The sequence below is a fragment of the Urtica dioica genome, chromosome 1, assembly GCF_054948205.1.
Source record: "Urtica dioica subsp. dioica isolate 48M chromosome 1, U.dioica_male_clone48M_v1_H2, whole genome shotgun sequence".
NCBI lineage: Eukaryota > Viridiplantae > Streptophyta > Magnoliopsida > Rosales > Urticaceae > Urtica > Urtica dioica.
This window is the reverse complement of record NC_142756.1, coordinates 5,669,168-5,680,449: the sequence shown is the minus strand read 5'-3', so window position 1 is coordinate 5,680,449 and position 11,282 is coordinate 5,669,168. Positions and strand designations below refer to the sequence as shown.

The window sequence follows — 11,282 nt, the reverse complement described above, 5'->3', positions numbered from 1 at the left end:
AGATGGAATAGAGTTTGATGGCGGTCCATTAATCCAACGGAGAGAGAATTATACATGGATTTTTCGTTCCAAATGATCGCCACGTGAAGATTCTCCTAGCGGTTTTCGTTGACTCTCATAGTGTTTTGTTAGTGTTTTCTTAGGAGGAGCGCCAAAGTCGTCTCATAAATCCTATGCGAGAAAAGTGAGACAATGGCTTGTGAACCGGATGAGCTAGCGTTCATCAGAAACTACGTCTACACGTTTCAAGAGGTTGATATAGATCATATCTATATCATTCTTGAATTGTTTTTTCTTGTTATAGTTTCCATGCATACTATATTGATTGAATATTTAAACTAGATTTAGACTTTTGGTATAAATTTTAATATTCCGCATATAATTATTATGAATTAGTTATGTTCAATGTCTATAAATGATTCCCAACAAAACATTTGTTACAAAAATCAATATTTCAAGTGCAGTTTTGCATATCAAATTAGATTGGAGACAAAAAGGCAACTTCTACAATGATTCAGGAACTATTTACACAATTTATCAAATAACAAAATGTACAAAATTTATATTTATGAATTATTTATAGAAAAAAATTATGCAAAATAGAAATCTGAAACTAAGTGATTCACACTTATAACAAAAATTAATTGATTAATAAAACGGACAAGGTTTTATGTGTGTAGTAAAATAACTAATATATTGTCAGCTTTTTCGCAAAATAGGTAAAGTTTGATGTCTAATTTTCTATCCATAATTTGTTTTTTAAAACAATGTATAGATTGTATACGTCTGTATAATTTTTTTTTTTATTATTACAATGTATCCATGGTATCTACGTCTATGTATAATTTTATCAAATTTATTAAGTAACTAAGCTACCAAAATTTAAAGATTTGCTAAATAGCTAACTTTTTATATATTTTAAGTAAATAGTCATTAGGTGATGTGACATTATTTTAACGTTTTCAGCATTTTGTTTATACCGTTAGAGTTTGATGGTTTATTTACAGTTATTTATGATTATTTATGTCTTTTTACTTTGTGATAAAATTTCGTGACTTTTTACTTAAATTTACCAAAAATTTATTGTATGTAAAAACTTGAGTTTTTATATGACTATATATCTTGAGAGTTGTTGGAATTTCATAGTGTATTGACCGCTCTATTTACTTAGATGACAAGTGTTTAGAGTTTTATTATTATTATTATCAAGTGAGATTATTATACTCGAAATTGGATTCGACCAAATCTTAAGAAGAAATGAGATTTTGATGTTTAAGAATCAATATATGTGTACTTCCAAGTACTTAGTTTGGGTGAAACCCTCTTTTTCCCGTGATGTCTTCTCTTGAGTAAGAGCGTGACTTCAATCCCCAAATACGATGAAATGTAGTTTTTTTTTTTTTTTTTTTTTTTTTTTTTTTTTTTTTTTTTTTTAAATTAATAGATGCGAAAAGAAAACACTTTTCTTCGACTTGACCAATACAACAAATACGAGATATATTTACAAGACTATGCACATTGAATGTTGTAGGTTGATATACGAACACTCTCAACACTAACAGGAACCCCAAACATTTTAAAAGCTTCCCAACTCAACTATTAATTTACGAAATTATGTAACATTTTTTTTGGCATTATTTTGGTATTGTAAATTTTGAACTCTATTTTACCGATTATGAGTCTTCTTTTGTTTTAGGGAAAATATCAACAGCAATCTGTCTAATCGAAATATGCGATTTATACCCTCAGTTTGCAGAAATATCATACATATTCCTTTAATTTAATATAAATAACATATATTTTCTCTAAAAATATAATATATTGCAAATAACACCCTTTTTGTTTCTTTTTACAAAAAAAAAAAAAAAAATTAACTCCCCAAAATACCCTATATGAAATAATTTTTATTTTCTATTTTATATATAAAAAAAAGTTAAATTCAAAACTTTCTTTATAAAAAGTTAAAGATTTTTATTTATAAAGAGAAGTTTTAATGTTTTTTTCGTTCTATAAAACAGTAAATTAGTTACTCTATTAAGGGTATTTTGGGATTTCAAATTGTTTTTTTTATAAAATATAAACAAAAAATGTGGTATTTGCAATATAACATATTTTTAGAGATATATGTCATTTATATTAAATTGAAGAGATATGTATGATATTTTTAAAAACGTGTATAAATAGTATATTTCGGTGCATTTCGATTAAAATACGGTTGACATTTTTCCTTTGTTTTATTTATGCGAACAATTCTTTACTTAATTAGACTTTTTCAGATTACAGATTATGAGTCTTTATAATGGGGGAAGCTATGGTATAGTTACTTGCATTATTAAATATGGGAAAGATGGGAGAGCAAGCAAACCAGAATGTATTAATTACAATAATAGTACACCTCATCAATTCTTGTGTTGAAGCCGTCCGCTCTCTGAGCCAGCAAAGGGGTCGATTATGACATTTATCACAGCTGGCTTTCGAGCAGCGAAGGATTCGGAGAGAGCGAGCCTGAGTTCGTCCGGCGTTCCGACGAGATAGCCTTTCCCTCCAAAAGCTTCAATCATCATGTGATACCCTGCGTTGGGGACGAACGAAGTGGGCGCCGGGTCGTCTTTGTGGGGCCCGCAGATCTCCTCGGGGCTCCTTCTATCACCTCCGTAGACGCCACCATTGTTGAACACAATCACGACTACCGGGAGCTGGTATCGGACCAATGTCTGTACGGTTCCACAAAAATCGAGGGAATCAATTCAATTTTACAAGTATATTGGATAAGACGACATACGAACAAGGACAATGAATGAAAAATCATCACATGTTGTTACTCTTCTCTTTCGCTCTAACGATTTGATTTTGCTCCGGAACTAATAGCTTGTTCGCTATCAATTATTTATCTAACTTTACTACAACAAGAAGCCAGCTTTACGCAGGGTGTAAATTTTAGACTAGAACTTCAGATGCAAAATGAAAAGTAGAATTTTTTGTGTGTAATTAGTAATCAGGTATTGTTTCTCCTTAGAATTATCATGAATCAAAACAATGAACAATAAAATTAGAATAGTTTCCTAATACTTTTATCATTCAATCATATCTTTCACTAATAAGATAGACCCAGAAACAGGGTGCTCCAGTAAAACTCTTAATCCTAAACTTCAGGGCATAAGGTTAATGCAAACCCGGGATAGTTCCAAACGGATTGATTTCAGTTACAGGTAGAGCACAAAATGCAGACAGACACAACACAGAGCTTCCGTTTTATCACAAAATTAATAAAAAGAAAATTAAAAAAAAAGGGACCCATAAAGGTTACATTCCATCAAAATTGCAAACTTAACCCACGCTACTTGTGCAATACCGGAGAGGAATTGGTGTGGATGGGACAAACAAAAAACTACGAAAGTGAAATAAAATCAAATCAAAGTGAACAAATTTCTGTTAGAAATTTCATCGGACACTTTCAGGTACGTTGTGCAACAAACAAGTAATTCCTTGGCGCATATAGAACATAATCACTATATCAAGCCCTAACCAAGCTATGTTTTAGCATGAACATTTGATAATCACTACTCACAATTCCAAGCCAATGAAGTCAGTAATCAGTGTAGCTATTTTAGTATCACGGGTTCAATCGGCAATTAAAAGGAGTAACTCTCTTTACGACACGTACCTCAACTTCCATGGCGCTGAACCCGAACCCGGAATCCCCTTCGACGGCGACAACGAGCCGATCGGGATATGCCACGGCGGCCGCGATGCAGTACCCCAACCCGACCCCCATGGTGCCCCAAGTCCCGGCGTCGAGCCTCGTCCTCGGCTCCGTCTGAACCAGCACGGCTCGCCCGACGTCCATGGTGTTCGCACCTTCCGAGACCACGACCGGCGCGGGTCTCCCCTCGGCCGAGATCGCGTCCCTTATGATCTTCATCGGAGTCAGAAAGTCGAACGGCACGACCTCCCTCGCCAGCTTGCGCTCCATCGTCGCCGAGTTCTCGCGGCTCTTCCTCGAGATCGCCTCGACCCACGGGTGCGACCTCGAGAGGCAAAAAGGCTCGTCCTTTATCGCCTTGTTGACGAGCTCGAGGATTTTCCTCGCGTCCCCGACGAGACCCACCTCGGGGTTCCTCAGCTCGATTTCCTCCTCCGAGACGTCAACGAGCACGAACTTCACGTCCCGGGACCACTTCGGAGGCTCTCCGAAGTGGAGTAGCCAGTTCAGCCTCGCTCCGACGATGAGAGCGACGTCGCATTTCCCGATCGCGAGCGACCTGGCGGCCGTGGCGGCCAGCTCGTGATGGTCGGAGATCAGACCTTTCCCCATCGGAGTCGGGAGGAACGGGATTCCCGTCCTCTCGACGAGCTTCCTCAGCTCATCCTCGGCTCGAGAAAAGGCCGCGCCTTTACCGAAAACGACCAACGGCCTCTCGGCCTTCCTCAGCAGCTCGGCGGCTTTCTCGATTTCGGACTCTTTCGCCTTCACGGAACCCAACTCTCTCTCCCTCCTCATCTCCTCGAGTCCCGACTCGGCCTCGGCCAAGAGCTTCTCGGCCTCGGGCTCCGAGAGCCTCTGGTGGAGAACGTCCGAGGGAAGGTCGAGATAACAACCCCCCGGGCGGCCCGAGATTGCGCGGTTCAAAACCCGAGCCACGCAATCGGGAATCTCGGCGATGTTCTTGGCTTTGACGGAGAGCTTGGAGAAGGGTTTGGTGGCCTCGAGCTGATCGAGCTCCTGGAAGTCGCCGCGGCCGAAATCGCGCTGGTCGCAGGAGCCGGAGATGAGGACGCAAGGCCAGGCGTTGGCCATGGCGTTGGAGATTCCGGCGAGGCCGTGGACGCAGCCGGGACCGGAGACGGTGAGAAGCACGCCGGGGCGGCCGGTGAGGTAACCGTGGGCCGAGGCGGCGTAGCCCGCGGACTGCTCGTTGTGGAAGGCGATGAAGCGCACGCCCAGAGCCACCGCGCGAGTGGCGAGAGAGGTCACGGGAATTCCGACGACTCCGAACATCTTGTCGACGCCGAGCCGCGCGAGGGACATGGCGGCGAGGGCGTTTCCGTCGATCGGGGAATCGGAATCGGAGTCTGTCATTTTTGTTCTGTTTTGTTTGGTTTGGGAGGTGTAGATAAGGTGTTCGTGGAAATGACTGTGAGAAGAAAGGAGTCGGGTGATAAAGAGTGAGAGTTGTGGTGGTGATATCTGGGGACGGTAACTGCGGGTTGGTAATTGGGGGAGTTTGGGAAAGCGAAATTTGAGACGGAACTTTCTAAATAGGAGTTCGTGTCAGCTTACTTTCTAGCGTTTTTTTTTCTTCCTAATCCCACTTTTTCCTGGTTGGCGGGCATTTGCTGGGTTTTTTTTTTTTTATTTTAAGAATGGCGTTTTGTGGGTCCGATAATCCCATTATTCAGTGAACTTGGACTTTCAATACGACACCGGGTCTTAAGCCCCAAATTAATACTAACAAAAATTGCGTGTATGAAAAATAAAGGAAAAATAACAAACGTGTAATGAGGTCTTTGGGGTTTGGGCGATGATGAAATATTGAAGGATTATTGGGAAAATGGGCACAAATATGAACATTACTTATATTTTTATCAAAACTTAAAAAAGTTTTTTTTTTTTTTTTTTTCACTTCTAATTGTGGTGGTTTAGTCAATTTTACTAAAATACACTATGATATATAAGAAAATTAAAAAAAACAAGGCTCACTATGAAGTATATATCAGAGGCTTACCCATTTCCTTTAGGGAAAATATATGTACTATCCCTCGTGTTTAATCAAAATGCGAGATTTATCCCATCTATTTCTAGAAATATCAGATATATCCCTTTAGTTTAATATAAATGACATATATCTCCCCTAAAAAAATGTTATATTACAAATATCACCATTTTCGTTTGAACTCCCAAAAATACCCTTAATAGAATAAATATTTATTTATTGTTTTATTAAAAAAAATCAAAATCTTTCTTTATAAAAAAAATCATTAACTTTTTATAAAGAAATTTTTTAATTTAATTTTTTTGTATATATAATAGAAAATAAAAAATTATTTCATTAAGGGTATTTTGGGGAGTTTAAATTATTTTTTTGTAAAAAAATAAACGAAAAAAGATGATATTTGTAATTTAATATTTTTAGGGGATGTATATATCATTTATATTAAACTGAAGGGATATGTCTGATATTTCTAGAAATAGAGGGGATGAATCTCGCATTTCGATTAAACACGAGAGGTACTCATGATATTTTCCCTTTCCTTTATTTCAAAATATATATATATATATATATATATATATATATATATTTTCCGTTAAAAAAAAAGAAGGAAAAGAAACCACGTCATAAGGGCCTCTGATTTGGGCTTTAACACAACACAAACCCAAGCCCACGAATACATCTCTCGCTCTTTCCCTCCTGTCGCCGTTGATCTCTACAGCGCCGCGAATTCTCTCTCTCTCTCCCGTCACTCACTTTATAGAGAGAGAAAGAGCGATGATTAAGCGACGATTCTACAAGTTCGAACATGGCGACAACAAAGACGAGCCCTCCGACTCATCATCCTCTTCGTCTTCGGACCCCGACTCCGACGCCGAAGCTTCCGGCGAGGAATTCGAAAGTGACGGCGGTGGAGTTTCAGCTCCGGTGGAGCTTAAAGAAACCGTCGGCGGCGGCGGCGACGATGGCGACGACTGCTCTACCTCTTCAGGATATGTAACCGACGATAGCTCCGCCAATGAGCTTGATATTGACTCCTCTGGTAATCTCATTTCGGCTATCGTCAGAATTTTATATGTTTTTCTTAAGACTGAAGGAACTCATTGCTATTTTAATTTTTCTTACTGATATCCCGTGATGTATTGTGTTTGAGTGGATGATTTTGAAGTTTCTTACTAGTTAACTTGAATTCGGAAAAAAAAAAAAAGCCAACTACTTTAAGCTCAAAACTTGGCCGAACCAAAATTAGGATCAGAAATGAAAAAAAAAAAAAAAAAATAGATATACTGGTGTAAATAACAAGGTGCTATTTGTTTAATTTTTCTTTTATGGATAAGCGTTCTGTGATGTTATGCGACTATAGATGGCTATTATAATCATGGCACTTTGCACGTCAGGTTTGTAATGAGAAGAAGCTCTATAAATATTCTTCTCCGCCTTTCTTTTCTAGACAACAGATTGACTTTCAAAATAGACGATTATGAATTGAACTTAACATTTGGCTAAGCCTGTTTAGCTGTAAGGAAATTGCTAGGGTATTACTTGAGTGTGTTCTTGTGCTCTTGCTTTCGCCACCATCATTTTTGTACTTGAGTATATATTGATTTATTGGGATATGTATTGTATGTTTCAAAATGTGTGTATTTATCCATTCTCTCTCTTTCCGTTCTTGAGGTTACATGTGTTAAAACTTTGGCTTCTTATACTTGCAATATATTATGTTCTTCTCTCAGGTCGTCCAATAAATGATGAAGATGATGATGATTCAGAAGATGATATGGAAGTTCGTGGTGATGATGATGATTCAGAAGATGATATGGAAGTTCGTGGTGATGATGAGTTTTCTGATAAGCCTTACAGATTTCCTGGTAGACGTTCAAAGAACGAGGAGGACTATGAAGCAGATTTAACAGGTTTTCCACCTTGTGTCTTGAAGTGCAAATCGGTGTTTAAGTGTAGGCTATGCCCTAGAATTATTTGTTTGAACGAGGAGACTTTGAGGACCCATCTTCAGTCCAAGGTAAATACTTGAAGATGAGCGTCATTATTTTTCCCCCTCGACGATATAGGTTAAATCACTTAATAGATTGGCTATCGTCAAATTTATCTTGTCTGTGTTGCTTATACCACAAGAGATAAAATCAAGTTATCTGGAATATGTTCAATAATTCATGGAATTTTGTCAACCAGTTAAACTAACTTTTATGAACCAAGTGTTTCCATTCCATGGTATTCTTCTGAAATAAATTCAAAAGTTTTCTGTCTGTATGAACTAGATTCTTCATTCTCGCTTCTACAACTAAATTAGAGTCCGCTTCCATTTAGTTTTCAATTATTTTGTTGTAGCATATACATAAGTAACAGAATTTTCTTGTATATGTTTCTGCAGAGACATTCTCGATCAGAGAAATTGCTTAGTGAAGGTAGGCTGAAGAGAACACTCGATAGCAATGGAGAGATTAACAATGAAGACACGTTAACTAAGGACGATGCTGAAATCACAAATGTTTCACAGGTGGTTGCAGTTTCAAGATTCAAAACCGATAATCCGATTTTTTTTTTTCTGTTTCAGATAAACAAATTAGAAAGTTAACTTGACTTATTATATGGTTGTTTCAGGGTAAACGGAAGAAGGTGAAAAGTGGCCTGCAGAGACCAAAGTTTTCGAGAAGCCAGAAGTCCAAGAAGAAGGTAAGAAATGTCGCCTTGTCATATTTTGATATGCTCTGAGATTTTAAAGGTTGAGGGGATTAATTTTCGTCTAAAACGTGCAGAAACTGGAGCAAGATTCTGATGTCGTAAAAAAGCCCGTGAAAGAAAATCGGGCGAAGAAAAGACGTAAACAAGAGAAGTGAAAGTGTATGCAAAGATGATATGACATCCCCTACATAATTATTGATGCTTAACGTGCCAAAATGAAAGCATTGGCGCCAGTAAGAAAATATATTTTCTCATTCTGTGCTATTCTGTTTTAAAGAATTTTGTGGCTACCTGTTTTCTTCCAGATGAAGCCATCTTTCATGATAAGTTACTGTTCCGGGCGGTAAACAATTTTGGTTTTACAACTTGAATTTTTTTTCATTTACGACTTTCTATTTACGATAAATCAGTTAATTTGTTTGTCCTCTACTTGCCTATTGGTGAATGGTTACTTATAAATATCAGTTAAATACCGAACTCAAAGTGGAAACGCTAAGAGACTGGCAACTCAATAAATAAAACTGCAGGACAAGAATTATTTGATTAATCTGACTATCAATCGCTAATCACAGATAAGGTAAAATTGCTGAGTAGATTTTTCGTATGTAAATCTTCTAGGCAAAAACATTTTAGTTAGGATTTTCTTATTCAATCGTTCTCTAACCTTAAAAAGCTCAAGAACCCCTCAAATCAAATCAGATTCCAAAGAAACTACAGTGCCTTCAAGGAACACATAAAAGTGCAGTGCTGTGACGGAACTCCAACTTTGCTGCAACGCGAGAGGCTTTAGTAGCCCATATCTAAGAAGCGATGCGACACCGATTCAACAGCGATGCTGCGCTATGCGTCGAAAAGTGGACAAAAATAACATAAAAAATCTCGCCGCTGGTGCAGAGAGTTCTCAAGGAACAAGATTAGCGACAACTGGTTCTTCACAGGCACCGCGCGAATCAAATCATAAGGCGCATCACACGAGACGAGAAATTCCATGAGATCCTCTATCATTGTCACGAGCATGAGTGTATGAGTCACTTTGGAGAAAAGCGAACATCGACGAAGGTGCTTCAATCTAGATTCTATCGGGTGACAATTTTCATCTCTGCTTGGGATTGATGTTAACGCTACTCGAAGGTGAAATCGTTCAGTGTATGGGAATCAATTTCATGGGCATGTTCCATGTTCCCATTCAACTGTAAATATATTCCTATCGTTGTACGCCATGTCTCCAAATTGGTCGAGGTTGTCGCAAACACTTTCCATGTCTCCTTCAAAAGTGTCGTGCTTAGTTTTCCCCGCTAGCATATTTTCATTTGATTAAAAAATCCACGAGTCATCCTTAATGATAAAGGAACACACACTTTTGTAATACACAATTTTCATCATTATTGACTAAGTACGGAAGATTTAAAAAGCTACCCCCAGAAAATATCCAGAAGTGAGGAATCTACCCAAGAAGTGAAGTCGGTACTAAAAAATATGGTGACTATGTCTCTCAAATATTGGGAAAATTGTTTCAATGAGTCCTTTCTAGGCATATTTAACGACGTTTAAAACTATGTTGAATATATCTCTGTATTAAATATCTTTGGTATCATCACCGTGCCTTATGAGCGATGGAGAATTTGAACATGGACTTCATAGCATTGGGTGAACAACGACTTCTTCATCTGGGTGAGATATACGAGTTTTGCAACAACATTTACAATAATGCCAAAATTTATAAAGAGCATAAATATACATGACATGATAATAAGAAAATAGTAAACACATGACATGAGTTTAGAATTCTGTGTCTACGTGCAATAATCTTGAAACATAACAGCAACGTAAAAAAAAAAAAAAAAAAAAAAAAAAAAGCGGGTGGTGAGGCACCCACGTCCCTTACTCAGTCAATACCACCCGCCACATGGTATATGATATGTCTCCGAACGAGTTGAACTCATCAGCAATGAGACAAGACAAAGACAAAATTTTCTTGCACCTTGGGATGTAATTGTGCTTCCATCTTAGCGAAGAAATCATACGCAAAATATCTTTTTTGTACCCCACACTCGAGTCCGGATAGTCCATATCGTATTAATGTTAATAATTCATGATGTATTGCAAAACGTTAGGGATCCCTTAGACGGTTATTATCAATAATCTCCTCTTCTTTAACCAGTCGAAAACCTTTTGATGAGTACATGCATCTCCACGTCCCGTATCATTGCTTTGATATATCTATTTGGATTCGATATTTCATTTATTTTCGTTAGGTTGAAAGGTTATTCTATATACTTATTTAATATTAGCTTTTCCTGTTATATATAGTATATCCAAAATCGAACCTCAATGGTTCGGTCTAAATTTGGCCATATGAGATCCCGCGGAACCATATTTCCCGTATTATTGATATCATGTGAGAAAAAAAATCATATTATTAAATGTGGTATCGAGACTTTTAGGCTCCGTTTGGAATCCGGAAAATAAGAGAGAAAGTGAAAATTATAGACAAAATGAAAATGTGAGAAAATAATAGAAAAAGTCAAAATTCTAATTGTGTTTGGAAGTTATGGAAAATATGAGAGAAAATTGACGGGAAAGGAACGAGACCAGAGACGGAGCTAACTCAGGTCAAGAGTGGGCCCCCCTCAAATTTTTTTTATTTACATTTTTTGTCCATTTTAAAAAGTTTTACATTTTTTACCATAAAAAATTTACACTTTTGACCCATTTTTAAAAAAAAATTCATTTTGACTATGAATTTTTTTTAATTAGCCCCCCTTAAATTTTTTTTATTTACATTTTTTACCTATTTTTAAAAAGTTTTACATTTTTACCCTAAAAATTTTACACTTTTGACCCATTTTTTTAAAAAATTCATTTTTACCA

General features: G+C 37.3%; 2 protein-coding genes across 2 annotated transcripts; one reads left to right on the top strand and one right to left on the bottom strand.

The window, feature by feature from the left end:
* Positions 1–2,284: 2,284 nt before the first annotated feature.
* Positions 2,285–5,325, bottom strand: LOC149406726 (Thiamine pyrophosphate dependent pyruvate decarboxylase family protein). Its single transcript, XM_089608418.1, has 2 exons — positions 3,665–5,325; positions 2,285–2,714 (listed from the first exon to the last, which is right to left on the bottom strand). Exons 1-2 carry the CDS (start codon positions 5,078–5,080, stop codon positions 2,400–2,402), a joined length of 1,731 nt encoding a protein of 576 aa, XP_089464544.1. The 5' UTR covers positions 5,081–5,325; the 3' UTR covers positions 2,285–2,399.
* Positions 5,326–6,420: 1,095 nt separating this feature from the next.
* On the top strand, positions 6,421–8,840 carry LOC149406725 (stress response protein). The gene is made up of 5 exons (XM_089608413.1): positions 6,421–6,753; positions 7,445–7,731; positions 8,101–8,226; positions 8,331–8,402; positions 8,486–8,840. The coding sequence occupies exons 1-5, from the start codon at positions 6,489–6,491 to the stop codon at positions 8,564–8,566; spliced, it is 831 nt and encodes a 276-aa protein (XP_089464539.1). The 5' UTR covers positions 6,421–6,488; the 3' UTR covers positions 8,567–8,840.
* Positions 8,841–11,282: the final 2,442 nt, after the last annotated feature.